Below are 21522 nucleotides of genomic sequence, written 5' to 3' on the forward strand. Positions count from 1 at the left end.
CATGGATGCTCGTTAATTGAGCATCCCTTTTCCTAATCTGACCCCCTGCACATTTTTTAATTTTTTTTTTTTTTTTTACCAAATTCCTTTTTAAAATTCCTCCGACTTAATATCGCTATGATATTAAGTTGGAGGAACTACAGAAAAGTAGTTTTTTCTGCTTTTCTGTCAACTTTAGGGGCTCCTCAAAACTTAACGCTTGCTCCTGGGCAGGTGTTAATTTCTGAGGGTAAAAATGTGCGCGTCGGATGCAAGGGTTTTTTTGCATCGGGAGGTAATAGCTAATAGCCTCATCAGCATGAATTTACATGTTATGGGCGCTGTAATGTCTTATTATTTTCTTATTGCATAAGGGGTTGTGTATGCTGAGCGCACTTTATTGCATCGGCCAGTTAGAGGGTAATTTCACTGAGTAAAAAGTACTTTCCCCTCTGGCTCGTTATAAAACTGTCTGCCTGATTCGCGGGAAGACTTGCACGCGTATGCCCGGTATGTGCACTAGTTTTCCTGGACTCAGCAAAGGCGTTCCCGGGGGCACAGCTGGGGAGGGAATTTGAACTGCCCATACTTTTGCATTTGCAGAAGCATGCGTGGAATTTTCCCTGAAAATTTGGCATACAAATTAGTAGCTGTAACAGTGTGCAGGTAGTTTTTCTGGAATAATTTTCAAAGGGAAAATGTGCGCAAATCCTATAGGCACTTGCCTTTAAATTTAAGTGGGCTGTTACACAAGAAGGGGGTAATTTTTGCAAAATTACATACTTAACTATATGATTGGCATCTCTGTCCTTTGTCTTCACATGCACGGAAAAGCACTCACACAAACCTATGCTGACATATCGTGCTGTGTACATGTCTATTCCAGTGCAATCCCAATGGTAACTTTTAATGCTGTGTCTTGCCTTGCAGAAAGAGAGGACCGAGAGGCTGGTAATCTCACCTCTGAACCAGCTGCTGACCATGTTCGCTGGGCCTCACAAGCTGGTGCAGAAGCGCTTTGACAAGCTCTTAGATTTCCACAACTGCACCGAGCGAGCAGAGAAACTGAAGGACAGGCGGACCATGGAAGAGCTGCAGTCAGCACGGAATAACTATGAGGCTCTGAATGCCCAGCTCCTGGATGAGCTGCCCAAATTCTACCAATATGCCAAGGAGCTGTTTGCTAATTGCGTGCGTAGCTATGCTGAGGCACACTGTGACTTTGTCAGGCTTGCTTTGGAGGAGCTTAAGCCCTTACTGTTGGTGAGTTCAGCCGAGAAGCTTTCTCAGAGCCAGAACACCTAAATCCTGAACAATCATGGACAATAACAGAGCTCTTTCTAGGAGAAGTGACATGACTAGATGGGCACTATGCTGAGTGTAGGATATAGAGGGTATCTTTCTAAGATGATGATGGATAGAAGGAAAGAAGTCAAAGTATACAGTATAGAATCAAATATTTTAGTGTTCTGTGGAAGGAAACGGGTTATTTAGTTTTATTTTAAGTTTATAGTTTCTCGAATTCTAGAGTTTGTGCAAGCCACACCAGCAATACGCCACACATTTCATAAATGGTTTGTATATATTTTGTTCACTACAGTATCTCCCTAACAAAAACCTTTCTGAAGTTCAGCTCTTCTCCCCTGTAGTCCTTTGTTTAGTTCCCTACCAGAACATTTTTTTAATGCATGCTTCCTACCTTTGTTGTTGTGTAAGGACTTGGAGGAAATATTGCGTGTTTGTAGATGACACAAGAATCTGTGACAATAGATGCATCAGGAAGGGTGGAAAAAATTAAAGGTGAATTGAAACAATTGGAAGAATTATGGTTTAGGACTTGGAAGCTGTGCTTCAGCGCAAAGAACTATAAATACTGTAATGCATTTGGAGTGCAAAATCCTGCTAGCCATTCGTCAGTGGATGAGAGCTGAAAACTAGCAGGGTAGGGACCTAGGAAGTCTGTGAGATTAAACTAGTGGGAGAAGCTCAGACCAGTAGGAGTGGAGACATAACCTAGTAGTTAGAGCAGTGGGCTGCAAACCAGGGAGGCTGGGATTCAAATCCCACTGCTACTCCTTATGACTCCACCTTCCATTGCCTCAAGTACATACAGAATATAAGCCCTCTGGGAATGGAAATATCTACAGTACCTGAATGAAATCCTCTTTGAAATGCCAGAAAAGCGGAATATAAATCAAATAAATAAATCAGGAAATGGGAAGCACTGTTTCCCTTGAACTGGTCCCACTTGGAGTATTGTGTTCATTTTTGGAGATCACACTTTTTAAGGACATTGAAAGGGTGGGGGTGGTTCAGAGGAGGACTACCAATTCACTTTAGGGCCTACAACACAAATCCCCACACAAAGAGACCAGAAAGAACTCAAAAGATACTTTCTAGAAGAAAGAAAGGAAAGGAGCCTATGTTGAAAGCATTTATATCCAAAATGTATAAGGAGGTGGCATTTTCCATACAAGAAGGAACTTAGGGCGAATGGGCCAGATATGAAGTTGTAACAAGCGCGACTCATTGAGAATTGTGGATGCCTTGAGAGGCAGTAGCAACAAATTCAGTAAAGAGATTGCAAGCAAGTGTGGAATAGATATGAATAGAGTGATCATCGTGCTTAGGGAAATATACTTGGAGATCAGAACTACATATCCATGCATGCAATGGGGAAAAACCAGGACTGGCTGAGCTATCTGCTTCGTCATAGAGCTCAATGGTCATCCTAGATCAGGAGGGAAGTGGTAAAGGCAAGAGAGGGCTGGAGATCAAGCAGTAGGTAGGGACAGCTTGGCAGAGTTGGTGGGTGAAAAGATCCTTATCTACTGACACCAATATGTTACTTTGAATTTTTTATTGCAGCTTTTGGGAGTTGCTGGCAGAGAAGGAAATCTTATTGCAGTGTTCCAGGAGGAGCACAGCCGAGTGCTGCAGGAGCTCCAGGTTTTTGCCTTCTTTCCAGAATCCCTTCCAACTGTCAAGAAGCCCTTTGAGAGAAAGAGTGTGGAGTACCAGTCTGCTAGGAGAATCATCTTGGGCCCAGTGAGTACTTTTTTGATAATATCAAGAAAAACCCTCATTTACCTGATAACTGGAGGGAAGAGAAATGAAGTTTGAATACTGAAGACTTTTTGCAGTTTGCATGATTGCTATTAAGGTTGTACTGTACATATATTTTCTGTCTTGGCATAGCATATGATTTTCAGTATAGATGAGTAGCAGTGGTCTGCAATATGGATATAATGTGATTAAGATGACTTGTTGACTTCCAGAGAACTACAGCAGGAACAGTGACATGGTAGGTTTAAGTTGAATAGAGATTACAAGGTTACTATGTTCAATGATTTTCAGCTGTCTCAGGCAGCTCCCTGGTGGTGATTCAGAGAACTGCAGAAAGAAAAAAATCTTTCATGGTCTCTTAATGGCATCACCCAGGATCAACACAAAACTCAACAGGTGGTGGATATTCAGAAAGCAGACCAGGCTTGGAGTAGAATTCTGCTTTCACTAATGCCAGTTACTCTTCATTTCTCCATACTGTTTTTTACTCAAAACACAGAAGATTTGGTTTCCATAAGACCATGCATTTGTTGGGAAACTTTTGAAATGTTTCTAGAACAGAGATTGAAAGTTATCTAAATAGGTTAAAATCATCCTCTTGTGCCTTGGACCTTGTTCAAAGGGAATCCTAGGTGTATTAGGAGATTCATTTACTGATGTGGCCATGGAGCTGATCAGTTCATACTTCAATGAATGTATGGTTCCTGTTATTTTAAAAAGATTAATTCGCCCTGTTAAAAAGAAGGGAAAATTGCTGATATCTTAACTAGTTACCGACCAATATCAAATTTAATTTCTTTGGGTAAACTCCTAGAGAAATCTGTTGCAGTGCAATTGAATGATTTTTTTAATAGAGCACAAAGTTTTGCGCCAGAACCAGTGTGGATTCTGCTCACAGCACAGTGCAGAAACTTTATTAGTTTCTGTAAATGACTATGTACTTAAAGTAATGGATTCAGGAGGTGCAGTGATAGCTGTTTACTTGGATATAAGTTCTGCTTTCGATTCAGTATATCACATGATTTTATCATCAAGGCTGTCTGAAATAGGGTTAGAAGGAAAGGTTCATCAATGGTTTAACTCTTTCCTGTTTGAAAGAAAACAGCAGGATTAGATAGGAAATGTTTTTTTAGAATGGTTTTGTCTTAAGACAGGAGTCCCCCAAGGATCCATTTTATCTCCAACCCTTTTTAATATTTATTTGTACCACTTTGTACACTTAGAGGTTTGCAGAGTACAGTTTAAAATGCGGATGATGTACAGCTATATTTTCTAGTTGTTACTGATTTGGAAACTGTTTTATCTGAAATATCATCTTGTTTAACATTAGTACGGGATTAGTTGTTAAAATATTATTTGATTTTGAATGCTGAAGAAACAGTGGCCCTTTGGATCTCTAAGGACCCAAGACCAGCTGAAATGACTGAGATCAACATTAATGAAACTGCAGTGCCATTTACAGAAAATGTTTGTAATTTAGGTTTTTATTTCGATTCAGGTTTCAGATATGATTGTCAGTTACAAGCCATTTTATCCTCTGGATATTTTAGACTAAGATTACTTCACCACTTAAAGTTTTTGATTGATCAATCTGATTTTCAAACAGTTATTCGAGCATTTGTTTTAACCACTATCGATTATTGAATTCTCTGTATGTTGGCCTCCCAAAATATCATATCCATGCTTTATAACTTTTACAGAATTTGATGGTTAGATTGGTCCTGGGGGCCTCCCCTAGAGATCACATTACTCCACTGTTATCCCAATTACATTGGCTGCCAGTGGAACAGTGTATAAAATTTAAGGTACTTACTATAGTGTATAATTGCTTACAAAATATGCACCATGCTGTTTCTCCGAACTTCTTTCTTCATATGTTCCAAGAAGGTCTCTACATTCCAGTAATAATTGTTTATTAGAAGTACCAACTATTAAGGCTATTCGTACTCAGGAGATAAGAAAATATGTCCTTTCTGTCATGGGGGTCATGCTATGGAATAGTATTACACTAAAGATTGAGTATTCCAGATCTTAAAGTACTCAGGGAAAATCTTAGTGTTTCTCTTTCAGGAAGCTTTTAAGTGATAGCTGGCTTGTATTTCAAGGGGAATGGGCTAATTTTTTATTTTCATGTATTTTATTTGAAAAGGTATTTTATGTTTGTTTTTTTAATGTTGGTTGTAAACCGCTTAGCATGACTGGGTTAATATAGGCGGGACATAAATATTTTAATAAATAAAAATATAAAATTTCACACTTGCAATCTTTCTGTAATCACATTTGTGTTTTCACTTGGCTCAAGTTAGTCTCTTACTGAGATTTGGTGTTAATTTGCAGCCAAGCTACACTCTTCAGTCAGGTGATCATCGAGACGTCCTCCTGGCCCGCTACCCTCCAGAGAAACTGTACCAGGCAGATCGCAATTTCAATGCCGCCCAGGACTTGGATGTTTCCCTACTGGAGGGAGACCTTGTAGGTGTGATCAAACAGCAGGATCCAATGGGAAGTGAGAATCGCTGGCTGATTGACAACGGAGGTAAGAATCTTACTGGCCAAAATGGACTTCTCCAGAGCTCTGTGTCCTTGAATTGTCAGTGCTGGTGGTTATTCCAGTGTCTACTTCAAGCTTTAATGATTATGAACTTATTTCTTATTGTCTTTGTCTTAGTAATGACACTCTGCCCTTTGTTTTTATTCCAGTAGTTAAGAATATTTTCTCATGTCCACTCAATATTATTTTGGCTTATTTTATTACCTGAACCACTATAGTCTCATCTCTCCATGTCCCCTTCTCGTTTCTGACTTTCTATACCCTTCTTCACGCTGTCCTCTACATTTTCACCTGTTACTCTTTCTTCTTTATCAAATAACCTGTGACTCCTCTGCCACCATGAATAGAGCATTCTTGTCCTGTGCTTTCTACTCACCCTTTCCTATAAGCAGTATTACTTCTCCCCCAGTCTGATTTCATTAGTCATTCTTTCTCTTCTCATTGTAGCTTATGTCTCTGTACACTTAATTTGCTTTTTCTAAATAGATTTTGTCTTTCCTTTTCACAGTAACGAAAGGATTTGTGTACAGCTCCTTCTTAAAGCCTTATAACCCTCGCTGCAGTCATTCTGATGCCTCCATCGGTAGCCACTCCTCCAATGAGTCAGGATATGGTGGTTCCTCACCCAATTTCTCAAGACAAAGCAGCAATAATACTTTGACGTTTAACCCCCACAGCACATCTGTTAGCTTCACCTCAGGATCCTCTCAGAAATCCAATCAAGACTCTTCATCTTTAGCAGCCACTAGTCATTCAGATTCGTATGGTTCTCTGAAATCAAATTCTTCCATGGTGACTAACTCCTCCAAACAGGGCAAGGAGCTGGACGCTTTCTCACAAGCGAAGGATTTGACTGATTCAGTAGAGAGAGCTGCAGATTCAGCCCCACCAGCAAATCAAGCGCACTCTTACAGTCCGAGTCAATCAGAAACTGGGAGTAATTCTGCCCTGCGCAGGAATGGGGAAAAAGGGCGGAAAAGGAATCCCCCGAGAGCTCATAACAGGACAGCTCCTCTGGTGGAGAGAGTATGTGAACAAGACAGCAATGAATCGGAAGGAAACCAGGTAAATGCAGAGCCCCCAGCATATTCTCCCACCACCCTCCTTCCCTGCACATGTTCTGCGCAGATACTTAATGATGGGGAATGACTCATCAGTAGCTTTATGCCATGAGAGGGCTTTTTAGGAATATGTGATTTAAGCAAATCGATAGCATTAGAATGCTGTATGGCAGGGCCAGTGCAAGGCTATTAGGTGCCTTCAGGTGAGGCTCAAGGCAGTCTGCTACCTGAAGCGAGGAATGAGATTGTGCCCCCCCCCCCCCCCAGGCACGGCACAAGTCAAATCATCAAGAAAGGCAAGGGGTGTCTCTTTATAGTCTGGTCCTTTTGGTGATTTCAAATGCTGTGGAACAGGGAAAGCAGGGGTCAGAGTTCCCAAAAGAGAGGCAGATAGAGTGTCAGTAATAATGTTTTTAGGAAGCTGGCAACCCTGCTATACTCCCAAGACCCTGTCTGCTACCGGAGAAGTGGGTGATGAATGAATGGTGGGGGTCTTTGTGTGGCACACTCTCTCCAGGTCAGTGCAAGGGCATTAAACACCAGAGGTGAAATTTATAGCCTTATGCCCATGCCCCCCTGCCCTCAAACACAATTAAAAATCCTGCATTTGTAATAATTTTATATGAAAAAGGACATTTAGAGTATAGTCTGAAGTAAAAATATCACAAAATATCACAACCCTGCAAAAAACACACGTGGGATGCATATGGTATTAGGTTTATAGCAATGCATGTTGGGTGTGGGCTCTGCCTTCAGAAAGCCCAGAGTAAATTGAATTACAATTATAATATTTGTAAACCTCCCACACTAAAAGAGCACTAACTGCCAGCCCTCAAACAGTAAAAATCCTAACCATGAAAAGGCAATGCTGCAAAAATTACACCAGGCTCTAAGCAACAATACTCCTCCTATTAGGAAAACAGAGCAAGCCAGGCTGCTAGAGATCCCTACATAGAAGCCACATGCCAGCAAAATACCTCACCTCAGTCCCACATGCAGAACACAGACAGACCCTCTCCAAATTCAGAATAAAGAGACCATAATGTATAAATGGAAATGAACTAGAACACTCAACAAACAGGGCTGTTTGCAGAGCAATAATGGAAACATAGAAATGCCATTTCTCAAAGCAATAAAATCTAAGAATACAAAGCATCTATCATAATAGTAAAAACATAATAATAACAATATTTCAAAACAGCGAGTGAATAGACTAACAGCCAATAATTAAAACTCATAAAAATTGTAACATTTCCCAAACAATAATATTTCAAAATAGCAGACATCAAATAACACATAATAATTAAAACTAATAAGGATTAAGAACATCTCCACTTTCCATACCTAGGAACTTTTGATTTCCAGTCCCCTTAGATTTCCATGGATTATTGTGTGTTATTTGATGTCTGCTATTTTGAAATATTATTGTGTGCTGTCACACACAATATTCTCACATACGTGTTAGTATTGTACATATCCACAATGTAATTCAGTAAGGCTCTTGGGCCTGGATTGGAGGCAGAGACATAAAATGATCTAATTACAGCCTTTGTCTAACAAAGGTTCCTGTTCATACCCCAGATCAGTCCAGACTGTTGTGTTTGTGGCATTGTGGACCCTTGGTTGCAATGGAGATGACTCTACCCACGGGGAGGGGCCCCGTGGGGAATCACTGCGATAGGCTGAACTCATGTAGCAGACACAGTATGGATAGAGGCTTTATTGTACTGCTATAGATAGATGGTAAAAGCAGGAAGGTAAGGCACTGATCCACGAAGTGCCAGTACGTTCAACAGGCTCAGATGTATAGTCTCACCCAGATGTTCACGATAGGCGGGAGCCCGCAATGCGGGTAACGCCGTGACTGGTGGGTGGAGTTGGAGCACCGGATTGTAGAGGTACTCGCAGGAATGAAGGTGTCTTCCTGATGGTAGAATGGTGGGACTGAAAGTCCGTGATGCAGGATATAATGGCTGGTAGATCCTCGAGGAGTGAGTACCCGATAGTCCGATATCCTGAAATGTAGAATAGAGAAAAGACTCCCGAGGAGCGGTTGTCTTAGTTAGTGAGGACCCCGAAGAGTAGTTGGAAGCGAGGGATCCCTGAGGAACGGGTGTCTAGAGCTTCTACAGGAGTGAGGCCCTTGGAGTGAAAGCGGCGTCTATGCGTGCAGCTTAGAGCGGTCAGAGTAGCTTAAACCGAAGTCCTTCCTAACTCAAGGTGGTAGCAGAAGCGGAAGCTTGTTATACCCGGAGGTACTGACGTCATGCGGTGGGGCCACCCCCGAGGTTCCCGCCATGACATGTATTTGAGCATAAGAGATGTGCGCGCTCGTGCCCTAGGAGGCCATGGGAGTGAGCATGGCGGACTGGTACGCCCATGCTAGTTTGGAAACGCCGAGACACTCGGCACCAGAGGCAGCCATCGTAACCAAGGAGAGTGAAAGAGGAGAAAAAGAGGTAAGGCAGAGTGGTCGCAGCCATCTGCGACCGACGGACGTAACACAGACAAATGGGTTTTGGATCTCAACCAGCAGATGGAGACAGAAAATAAAATTTTCAGCACTGCTACATAATTGAGAGTGCCACCTGCAGACCCTTAGTATTTCTCTGTCTCCAGCAGGTGGTAGAGGTGCAATCCCTGCAGTCTGGCGTTTTGAACTTTAAGAAAGAACTAATTCTCCAAGGTGCTAGGTTCCTTCGTGGGCCATCCCACAGGTAGAGCAGGGTGAGTGGGGGGTTGGATATCCCTGATCTGGATCGGCCTTCATCTTCCAGAGGGAGGGAAATCAGATGTCTTACTTCCCTCGCCCTTTCTGTGTCCTCCTCGCCCTCAGCCATTAGCATCCAGAAGCAAGAAAGTATTCATTTTCTTTTTTAGCATACCTTGCTTTTTTTTGGTCGTTGTCGCTTTAAAAAAAAAAAAGAATAAAAGCAGAGGAGCCCAGCAGCAGGGCTGATTGTGCGCTGGGAGGCCAGAGGCGCAGGTGAATGGAGATGCAAGCGACTGAGTCGCTGTGTCAGGTGCCGATGCAGCATCGGAGGTGTTTAGTGCGCCGACTGGGGATTCCTTAGCGGCAGGAGCCTGACTTTACTGCGCCACTTGCTGAGCACAGGAGACTGTGTCGGGGCTGTGGCCTGAGGGGATCGCACCTCATTGCAGCCTTGTTTTGCACTAATTGAACCCCGGAGACCTCCACAGGGGTCACTGGTGGCAGTCACTCTACACCAGTGGTCCCCAAACTTGTCCTGGAGGGCCACCAGCCAGTCGGGTTTTTGGGATATCCTCAATGAATATGCATGAGAGAAAATTTACATGTTATGGAGGCAGTGCATGCACATTTTCTCTCATGCATATTCATTGAGGATATCCCAAAAACCCGACTGGCTGGTGGCCCTCCAGGACAGGTTTGGGGACCACTGTTCTACACCATCAAGAACAATCACTAGACAAGCAGGCAGATATTAACTTGAAGGAAACACGCTTTTAACTTTTAGGTAAAAGATTGCCTATCTTTTTTATTTTATTTATTTATTTATTTTTCTATACCGACATTCGATTTGACATATCACATCGGTTTTACATATAACAAGATGTCTAAGGCGAACCTTATAATGACATGGTACATTATAACAGCATAACTGAGTAACTGGCTACATACAAATAACTGTTTTACAAGATAGTATTACCTTAACATGCTTGATAGCATAAATTAATACAGAATATATTAAGAGTTTAAATTAACTATGTACAGTGGCAGGGTAGGAAACGCGGTGGGGGGGGGGGGGGGGCTGAGTTGGAATTATTTGTCTAGTGTGAAAGCTTTCCGGAAGAGCCAAGTTTTGAGGTTCTTTCGGAAGGTAGGTGTAGATGGGTCAGTTCTGAGAGTGGTTGGAAGGTTGTTCCATAGGTGAGGACCCGCTACGGATACAGCACGTTCTCTAGTGGAGACTCTATGAACTTCCTTGGCGGGGGGAATGGGGAGCAGGCCTGTGTTGGTTGAGCGGAGATTTCTAGTGGGGTTGTAACCAGCTGGCTTTGTCATTGTGGATAGATTTGTGTATGAGCATGAGTGTTTTGTATTGAGATCTGAACGGGACGGGCAGCCAGTGGAGTTGTTTGAGTGCGGGTGTGATGTGATCTGTTTTTTTCTTATTTGTTAGTGAGCGTGCGGCGGCATTTTGTAGGAGTTGGAGGGGCTTGAGGGTGGATGCAGGGAGGCCGATAAGGAGGGCGTTGCAATAGTCTATTTTGGCGAAAAGAAGGGATTGCAGTACCGTCCGGTAGTCCGGGGGATGAAGTAGAGGTTGGAGTTTCTTCAGGATTTGGAGTTTGTAGAATCCTTCTTTTATCAATGTCTTGATATGCTGTTTGAAGTTCAGTTCCTGGTCCAGGGTGACTCCGAGGTCTCTAACTGTCGGTAGTATGTTGTATTTGGTTAGAGCTGTGGGGTCAGATATGGGTATTGATGTATTTCTGGAGAGCTGAAGAATTTCTGTCTTGCTCTGGCTGAGCGTTAGTGCCATTTCTGAGAGGATGGTGGTTATGTTTGTCTGATATGCTTCCCATTGGTGATCTTTTCTCATCACTTTGGGAAGGTTCAGTGATGTAATCAAAAGCCAAACTGTTAAAAGGAACATTCACATTCACACAGGACTCTCTTCCCCACCTCTCACATAACCCATCCCCTTTTCTTTTTCTCTGCCTCCTTTAGTATAGCAGCTATACACTTTTCTGTAAAATAACTTTGTAACAAATTCATATATCTTATCAAAAATATTCTTATGTGAATAATCTACCTTTGTGTCTATATTCTGCTATACTCAGTGCCCAGGAAAAGCTGAACCCAGGACCTCATCCTGCATGCTTCATCATTACTAAGATTAATAAGATCTTCTCACAGACGCTCACACATACTCGGGGCCAGTTCTAGCTTTTTTGCTACCCTGGGTGGACAGTTACTATTCTGCACCCCTTCCCCCCACTTCATTCATTCATTCTCTATCCCAGATCCACCAAAAAAAAGCCTAGTTCCCTCCAGTGATACAACCTTTAAAAACTGACACTCCCACTCCCTGGCTCTTCTCCACCTCCCCCATAGCCTTGCACAACACCCTCCTTGCCCCAAACTTCTCCCCCTCCCGGCTCGCTCTGCACACAGTTAAGTATTCTGAGGTAATCATATCACTTGCATTATATTTACATGCACTGCTATGATGCCAATCAGAAATCCCTGCAAAAAAAGACACTTGGAATCCATATGGTATTAGGTCTATTGTAATGTGTGTTGGGTGCGGACTTGACCCTCCAAGAAGCTGAATACACTTCCTATTAGGAGAATCCCTCACCTTAGTCACACATGCAGAACATAAACAGACCCTCACCAAATACAGAATAGAGCAACCATAAAGCAGCAATAGAAACATGCAGGTAAAAATTGAACTTGAAACCACAAGAAATCAGACTCTGTATGTAGTGCAGCAATGAAAAAACAGAACCATTACCAATCCTCAAACGTCAGGAAATAAAATAAATACATAATCATAATAATAAAAACATACGACTATTATTTCAAAAACAGCTGATGAATAAAACATCAAATAATTAAAAACTCATATACAAGTCTTTTAAATGTCCAAAATATCAATAAAATATTTCAAATATTTCAAAATGGCAGACACATCAAAAGACACCCAAAAACTAAAATTAAAAGATTTTAAAAATCTATGCTCTCGATACCTGGGAACTTTTGATTTCCAGATATCCAGACACCTTGAGATTGTCGTGGATTATTAGGAGTGGGATGCACAAACTTTTGCATCATATGTACACACACACATACATACTCACTCACACTCTCAGATACACCCCCAAGCATCTCCAGCTCTTCTTTGGTTGGGATATATCAGTAGCCCTGGGCCCTCTTCATTTTGGCTGCTAGCAGTTGAGATCCACCTACTGCCCCATTCTCTGTCTCTCTCTCTCACACACACAGGCCGGTTCCCGTTCTCTCTGTCTCTCTCTCTCACACATGCACACCCCAGGCAGATTCCCATTCACACGCATACCCCCCAGGTAGGTTCCCATTCTCTCTGTCTGTCTATCTCTCTATCTCTCTCTCACATGCACACACACCCCAGGCAGGTTCCTGTTCTCTCTGTCTCACACATGCACACCCCCCAGGCAGGTTCCTGTTCTCTCTGTGGCTCTCTCTCACATGCACTTCCCCCAGGCAGGTTCCCATTCAAAAACACACACATGCATCCCAGGCAAGCTCCCATTCACGCACGTACATATATATACACACACACACACATGCATTCCAGGCAAGCTCCCATACACACACACACACTTCCCAGGCAGGCTTCCATACACACACACATGCATCCCAGGCAAGCTCCCATTCATATACAAACACGCAACCCAGGCAGCCTCCCATTCGTGCGAACACACACACATGCTAGTGTCTTTGGGTCATTCCTCCTTCGCTGCTTTTTCCAGCTTATACCTTCTTTGTGGAGAGAGGCTGTTCTGCCATTCCTCCTGTGTGCTGGCCCTGTGGTATTCAATACTCGCAGTGCTAGCACTTCCTATGTTCTCATCTTGTGAATCGCAGACATATCAAATCACACACAACAATTAAAACTATCAAGAATAAAAAAAAACCTCTCACGTTCTCTACACCTGTAAACTTTTGATTTCCAGATGTCCTGAGATTGCTATGAATTACTGTTGGGGAAGGGAGGTTGTTGCATGTACATTTTTCCTCACTTTCTCGTATGTGCACTCTCCTTCCCTCTCTCACACTCTCTCTCATTCACACACACACAGATGCTGCCTTGCTCACTTTTCTCCCCCTCTGGAGTGAGCAAGCAGCAGCAGCAGCAGCCTCCTTCAGGGCTCTTCCTCTTGTTTTGGGCTGCACAAGCTGCTCCTGCTGCTTCTTTTCTCCACATGGGCAAACTCTACACCAGTACTGCTTCTTTCTTCAGTCACACAGACTGACGCTGCTTCACCTTCTGCTCTTTCCTGCCTCTCCAATTTCATCTCCTTCCCACCTGTGCAGGACCATTTGACACCACTTCCTCTTCCATGCACACCCAGGCAGGAAAAAGGAGATGAAATCAGTGTCCCAGCCTGGAACTGTGGTGCTCTAGGTGGCCACCTAGTGCTTCCACCAGCCCTGGCTTTAGGGAAGAAGTGTGTTTTTAAATTTATATATTGTGTTTTTAGTTTTGTAATCCACTTTGATGGTTAAAGAAAAACGGAAATCAAGTGATAGTAAATAAATAGATGCTAAGTATGCTTGGACACGATTTATCAAATATTATAATCTCAAGAGAGGGAGGTGGGAGCAGTCCATACTCTGATTCAAAGTCTTTTGTGCAATTTAAAATGGACATTGATGGCCAGGAAATAAGCTAAAAGCTGTGTGGGAAGAGGTGGGTGTTGATCTTTTCATTAAAAAAACAATTTGATTTTATAATTGTAATAAGGACTTCAAGGGCAAGCGTTTCCTGTTAAGCAGTGTCCTGCAGGACTGAGGACTCCTAACTTTATCTCATGCCTCAACACCTACGATAGGACAGCATTTCCATGCCCATCTAATACCTAAATAGTGCTGTCTTGTGAAGCAGAGCAAAACTGATTTGTTCTTACCTAGGCCTTATCAAACAGGAGCCTGGTGTATTCAAGTTACAGTTACTGATTACATTACAAAGGGACTAACTCCGAAAGAAATTTTGGTTCCATTTCTAAATAGATGCTGTATTAATATTAAAATAACCATATTTGGATTTAATAAGGCTGTTTATTTCATTGAGGCTTGTTGGTGGTGTAAACCAAGAAACTCAAGACTGATTAGCTTGCAGAGAGGAAATTGGGGTTCTAACAATTTTATTTTTTTTTGAAGTCTTCCTAAATTTAATTTGAAGTCAATATATCTCAGATCCCTAATGTAGGAAGTCAAAATGTAAAAGTGCTTCTCATGTAACCCATACCTCTATTCAATTTTCCACATACTGGGTGCCGGCTTACCCTCGGCACTACTCATTGGCTGGCAAAGACCAGCACCGAAGCAGCTGCCATCCTCACCAGGCCTGGGCGCGCACCACCTCTGTGCATGTCCAGATCCACTCATTCTTGACGGCGAGAGGATCCAAATTTACATGGTGCAATTGCCCAAGCAATGGAGTTGAAATTGTCTTGTTTGTTTTGCCCTAGTAATCATCCAAAATTGGATAACTGAAGCCCCTGGATAGAGTCAGCATAATTTGTATGGGCTAAAGTCTGAATTTAATTTTTTATTGTATATATTCTCTTGCCTGCACTCCATTCTCCCACTGTCTTCTCTCATTTTCATAATTTATCTGCTTTCACGTGTTCCCACGAACTGCTCTTTACGCTGTCTTTATACATTGGAATTCATTTCTTGTCTATGAGTTTCACACTGGCTGAAAAGTTATTCACAGATGTAATTTGCTATTATTCTTATTACTTTAGGATTGTTTCTTATTGTTCACATGCCAAGACATTGCATTTGTAAATAACATTGAGCCACTATCATTAATAGGGAAGTATAATTAAATATGAACACATGCCAGGACATTCTGCTTCAACTAGCCATGGCCCACCCCGTGCTTTGTGATGCCTGCAGCTGAGCGTTGACTCATTCAGTAGTCTCTGAAGTGATGTAATAGCTATGGCTTGGGGTGTCTTTAATGCTCTTTTTCATAGTAATCACTTTTACCCATTTTCTTGATGATTTGATTAGTTTTGCAGTATCCTGGCAATGCTGCCACCTGAGTGGTTCCACAGATGCCCAGGGCCAGACTGTAACTTTCATACATCCATATCCATAAAAGCATATATAACTGAAGGAGAAACAGAAAGGTTGGATGGTACAGAGGGCCACTGCACAAGCCTTTTTGTATTTTGTCAAAGAGTGTGAGGTCCAAGATGAAACATTTTAAGCTGTTAGCTAGCTGAATCTAAATACTACATCAAAATTGCTGGATAATCCCACCCTAACAAACAGGCCGACGCAATACTGTGCGCTCAGTCTAGCACACAGGTTAACCTGCGGTTGGATGTGCATTTTGGATGAGCATCCATAACCGCTTATGCAATAAGGGGATTAGCGCATCCAAATCAACATGTAGCTAATAGCGCTAATCACATGTAAATGCTATGTTGATGAGGCTGTTGGCTAGAAACCCCTTATGTAAAAGATAAATGTGAATCCGAATCTGGATCTGACATAGTCTTGAGGAGCCCCAGAAGTTTACAGAAAAGTAGAAACTACTAGAGATATGCTATCATTTTTCCCGAATTAGGCAATGTCAATGAAATTGCCTAATTCGGAATGGTTCGGGAGAACCGAAAAATGATTGAAGTTTTTCCGAAATTTCGGAAACAATTCATTTTTTAGTTAGTGCGTGCACTATCAGGAGTTAGTGCATGCTAACGGGAGTTTAGTGGCTAGCTAAAATGTTTCAGAAATGTCTTTCTGGCTGAGTGGCTATATTTAGCCACTGAAAAAAAATGGGGATATCTGGATGTGTGGAGAAGTTAAAGTTTCAAATATTTTGCACATACTTTCCCACATATAGTCCATTCACAGATATAGGAGCAGCAGCAAGACTTTTGTATCCGCTTACCCTTTAGTGAATTTTCAAAGGAAAACTATCGGTCTAGGCAGCTATGAAGTAAATTTAAGACCCGCATGCATTTGCCGGCGTGTGCACATTGATGTGCTACTATTATAACATACACAGTCTTGACTGTGTATGTGGGGAGAATTCACTCCTAGTTTGCCGCAGTAAAGGAGAGGATGTCTTAAACCCCTTAGCTAACTTGCCTCCCTTTTACCCAAGCCTTAAAACCCTGCTAAGTAGCCTAGGGCCAGATTTTGTGCGTGCAACCCGTAGATTTGTGCGCAGAACCCTTTTAAAATCCGCCCCCTAATGCTTTTTGTTACACGACTTACACGCCATCCATAGCAGAAGTAAAGTTACGCGGTAGGGGATCCCGGCATACGCTACTTACACACTGACTTCATGGTGGAGTCCTGTCCCGCCCATGTCCTACCCAGACCCCGCTCTAACCACGCCCACTCCCAGCCCCTTTTTCAGAAAAATGTTTTATGCGGGTACCGGGAGATGTGCGTGTACCCATGCGGGTTTTTAAATCCGCACGCCAGGCCAAGTCACGTATGCATCTTCTGGCTTTGGCACGTGTAGGGCTTTTAAAATCTACCAGTTTGTGAAAATTACCCTCATAATGCTATTTATGTGGAATATAATCTAAATATTAAATCATTTGGAAAATCCAGTTTTTCTTCAGATATTAGAGATTCACACACAGACACACTCACATACACACACATTCACACGTATATACACAGACACACACGTAGGAGATGTGTGTGTGACTTGGACTGGCGTGCAGATTTAAAAACCCACGCGGGTACACACACATCTCCCGGTGCGCGCTTAAAAAAAGGTTTTCTGAAAAAGGGGCGGGGAAACGGCGCAGACCAGGCCAGGTGTAAGGGTCTTCCCTGTCCCTTTGCAGGATCCCTTTCAAGGTTCTGATGGGGGGGCTTGAGGTTGTGACTTAGGGGTGGGGGGAATTAGTAACAGGAGCTGGGGCCACATTTTGTGTACTTGGGGTTGGGGGGGGGGGGGGCCAGGGCTGTCACTGCGTGGTTCTTTTTTTTTTTTAACATTTGTGGATGTTTGGGCTGCCTCGACGGTCGGCCCTGGGTTGAGATGGGGATCAGCACTGACTCCCCCACTCACCTCCCTGTTTGCAGCAGTTGTTATTTTTTGGGGGGGGGGGGGGCAGTGACCCTTTAAAGCGATGCAGTCTTGAGAGGTTGGGTCCACCATTGCATTAAAGGGCCGCGGTGTTTGGCCACAGCACAAAGGAACGCGTCACACAGCCACAATGCTTTTTCAGGGGAGGAGCCCACTACTGCAGCGACATCCTCCCGCGATAAAACATCGTGGCTTAGTGAATCTAGGGGTTAGTGAGATACTAAGTAGCCCTACTAACACTGCGTTTCTCCTTCCCTGTTCCTTTTGCAGGTTTATTATGCAGTTTACCCCTTTATGGCCCGCTGCACAAATGAGCTCAGTGTCTCAGCCAATCAGAGGCTCAGGATCCTAGAGTTTGAAGATGTGACTGGAAATAAAGAATGGTGGTTGGCTGAAGTGGATGGAAGGCGAGGCTATGTTCCATCCAATTACATCCGGAAGACTGAATACACGTGACTTGACAGTGCTTCTGGATGAACAAATATGCATCCATATCTTTACGCTGGTGTTGAACAGACTCTGGTGCCTCATTTTTTTCTGGACTGAGATGTTTCAAAGACTCCTCAAAAGCTTTTTTATGCTGCTGAAATCACTTGAAAAAAAATTTTTTTTTTAAATAGAAGTCGTTTTGTGTTTAAAATAGCTTAATTCTCATAATCTCTTGCAACTATGTGATCCTTTACTGTGTAAAGAAAGTGGTGAGAAGGAGTGTTAGTTTAGAGTTTATGACCCACAAGCTTTAGCCTGGGTAGGAAGCAGAACAAAGCAGACCTATACTTCCTTACCTTGGGTTGCCTTGAAGAACACAGAATTGGAGTGGGGAGGGATAGAAATCTGATATTACTGAGCAGTAAAGGACAAATCTTAAGTTACACTACTTAAAACACTCCTGGGCAATGGCTGTCTTAGACCTCACATGCTTAGGTCTTGGTAATTGATAGAATTGCTTGCTTTTCCTAAGCAGTAATGAAGGAGGGCTCTTCTAGAGCAAATTTACCTCCAGGATACTTCATGAAAATTTCAGGGTGGTTATCCTTGCATGAAAGGTTAGATTTGGTTTGAGATCTGGCATTGGCTTAATCTGAAGGGCTTTTCTGACATGAATGCTAGTTTTTGTGTAAAGGGTAAAAACCACCAAGCCTGCTATGTGTTGCAGCAGCTTCTGCTTTGAATTCATAGAAGGGCTGTGTATGGTGGTGTGGTATAGATTAGATACAAAGAAGGTGCCCTCTGTTGGGAGATGAAAAATCTTCTTTATTCTTGGAAATGCCACCTGGAGATGCGAATCTCTTGATCTGTTCCTTCAAAAGGACTTATTCCCCTTTCAAGAAAACAATAGATCTAGCACTGCAGCGTGTGAAATTACAGTGATGCTTATCTTCTCACTTTAATGTGGGTTTCTCTTTGCCCTCCCACGTGTGGTTAAATTGTAATTTAAATATGTTTTTCAATTGAATTTGTTTGATTTTCTTTTGTGCTTATACTTTGTGTGTGTGGACTCTCTTTAAAATGTTCCAGCCAGTATTAAAAGCAATAAGCATGCAACTAGTTTTACCAAGCTAGGGTCAGAGACTGAGCAGAGGGGAAGAGCCTTTTCCAAAACTTGGAACCAATGTCACATTCAAAGCAGCAAATATTACCACTGTGGTCCAGGGCAGTCCTTGAGTCAGGAAAATGGAAGATGGATTATTTGCCTATAGGTTTAGGGGTATTTATCCTGCTCCTACCAGGCAACATAAATCAGAAGCGATGTAAATCACTACAAAGGCAGATGCCAGGTCACAACCAGTAAATCCCTACCCCAGCCATCCTGCACCATTTTCAGTGCAGCTGTTGGGTTTCATTCACTGCGTTCTAGCTTTTCCTGGACTACCAGACAGTACAGAGTGCATGAGAAGTAATCTAAGAATGCTTGGCAGCTAAGATTCAATACCAAAAAGTGCAGAGTCATGCATTTGGGGTTCAGAAATCCCAGGGAGCTGTACATCATTTTGGGGGGAAGGGGGGGCAATAGACTAGGAGATGATGATGAGCATTGACTAAGAGAGAGATTTTGGGGCAATAGTGTCTGAAATGGTGTGAGAAAGCAGTGATTAGGGCCAGAGGGCTGCTAGGCTGCATACAAAGAGGAATGACTAGCAGCAAAAGCAAGGTGATGATACCCCTGTACAGGTCACTGTTGAGGCCTCACCTGGACTAATGGATTCAGTGCTGGAAGCTATATCTTAAAAAGGAGAAAGATAGGCCAGAGGCAGTCCAGAGAGAGGCAACCAAAATGGTGCGGTGCCTACAGTAGAAGACTTATGACCTAAATATATGTACCTGAGAGGAGAGATGGGAAAAGACACACTACAGACTTTTAAATACCTAAAAAGTATTAAAAAGGCACAAGAGCCAGTCCATATCCAATTAAAAAGAAGCTATAAATTCCAGGGCGGCAGACCCAAGAGCAACAGCAGGCAATAGTTTTTTCCAAGGAAAGGATGGTGGATGCCTGGAATTCCTTCTTGGAGGAGGTGGTGAAGACAAAAATGGTGATGGAATTCAAGAGGGTGTGAAACAGCAGCTCTCTAGCAGCAAGAAGATAAAAATAAAGCACTGGAGTAATTTGATAATGCTTCTGATTATGACTAAGCTGCACAGAGCAGTAGTTACAACTCTGACCTAAAAGGGGAGGGGGTAACGCGCACAGAGCAAGGTTACACTGTGCTGGGCAGACTGGATGGACCATTTGGTCTTTGTCTGCCATTATTTACTATGTTAGACTACCTTTAACTGTTGTAATGAGGATCCTCGCAGCTCTGGCGTGGAAAATGTTGGGGTTATTTATGACTGTTCTGTTTTTTTTAGATTTGTTATAAATTACATTTGATTTTTTTTTTTAAGTTTTTTTTTTTTGTTTTTTTTTTACTAAGGTTTTCTTTTTTGGTCAGTAGGATATATAGGCTTTTCTTTCTAAACATTTTAAAACAGGCACCTTTAAACCACCGCCATAGGGCTTTTTCTATTATTAATTTAATGTTATATTTGTAAGTAGCCTCTATGTTTAGAAAAGCAAATGAGGAAATGTCAGTGAGCACTGCTCCCTCCCATTTGCCGCTTTTCTGGTTACATTTAGGGGCAGAGCTGCACAACATTAGTTTTGGTCCTTCTTTCTAATTTAAAACATGTCTCCAAAGCAAGCAAAATGATTTTATAGCATTTGTGGTTTCATTGTCTATTTTTTGTTTTTATTTTTTAATTTTTTAATTTTTAATTTTTAACTTGTTATAAATTTTTTACTGTTTTTATAATCTAAAGACAATAAAACTGCTTAATTGTTATTGTAAAAGTGAACTACATCAGCAAGCCAGTCGGCGTCGGACCAAGAATTTTTATGGTGAGCGCCCGGTCTTCTCAATCATTTGCAGTCACTTGTATAGCTACATTTCATCATTGTGTTTAAGCAAATAAAGTTTCAAAATGATGCAAACACTTCTCAAAGACGAATGATGAATAATTGATATCTGATATTCATTGATATTCATCGTCGTCTTTGAGAAGTGTTTGCATCATTTTGAAACTTTATTTGCTTAAACACAATGATGAAATGTAGCTATACAAGTGACTGCAAATGATTGAGAAGACCGGGCGCTCACCATAAAAATTCTTGGTCCGACGCCGACTGGCTTGCTGATGCAGTTCACTTTTACAATAACAATTAAGCAGTTTTATTGTCTTTAGATTATAAAAACAGTAAAAAATTTATAACAAGTTAAAAATTAAAAATTAAAAAATTAAAAAATAAAAACAAAAAATAGACAATGAAACCACAAATGCTATAAAATCATTTTAATTGGAGCATTTTTTCAATTTACAATAATAATTCCATCTTTTTCTACGACTAGCGTATTTTTCGACGGAACTCTTGAGCTCTTTTTTATGAGTCCAAAGCAAGCAAGCCATGGATAACATGCTAGACTAGTCCAATAAAGCAGAGATCACACGTTCACAGTTATTCGGTTTGATTCTCCCTAAGCCTGAATTTGACCTGGGATCTTTCAGG

At 42.1% G+C, this 21522-nt stretch overlaps 1 protein-coding gene across 14 annotated transcripts in view; it reads left to right on the top strand.

Moving 5' to 3' along the window:
• The window catches only part of DNMBP (dynamin binding protein), a 244578-nt gene extending 225631 nt beyond the window's left edge, over nt 1-18947 (top strand). For all 14 annotated transcript variants that reach the window (XM_029610066.1, XM_029610063.1, XM_029610067.1 and 11 more), the window contains 5 exons: nt 910-1242; nt 2848-3027; nt 5383-5581; nt 6105-6661; nt 17748-18947. In XM_029610066.1, coding sequence (XP_029465926.1) covers nt 910-1242; nt 2848-3027; nt 5383-5581; nt 6105-6661; nt 17748-17933 — 1455 coding nt within the window. In that variant the 3' untranslated portion in view covers nt 17934-18947. The remainder of the gene's footprint in view (nt 1-909; nt 1243-2847; nt 3028-5382; nt 5582-6104; nt 6662-17747) is intronic.
• The last annotated feature ends 2575 nt before the right edge of the window (nt 18948-21522 follow it).

Source organism: Rhinatrema bivittatum, chromosome 7 (assembly GCF_901001135.1).
Source record: "Rhinatrema bivittatum chromosome 7, aRhiBiv1.1, whole genome shotgun sequence".
Taxonomy (NCBI): Eukaryota; Metazoa; Chordata; class Amphibia; order Gymnophiona; family Rhinatrematidae; genus Rhinatrema; species Rhinatrema bivittatum.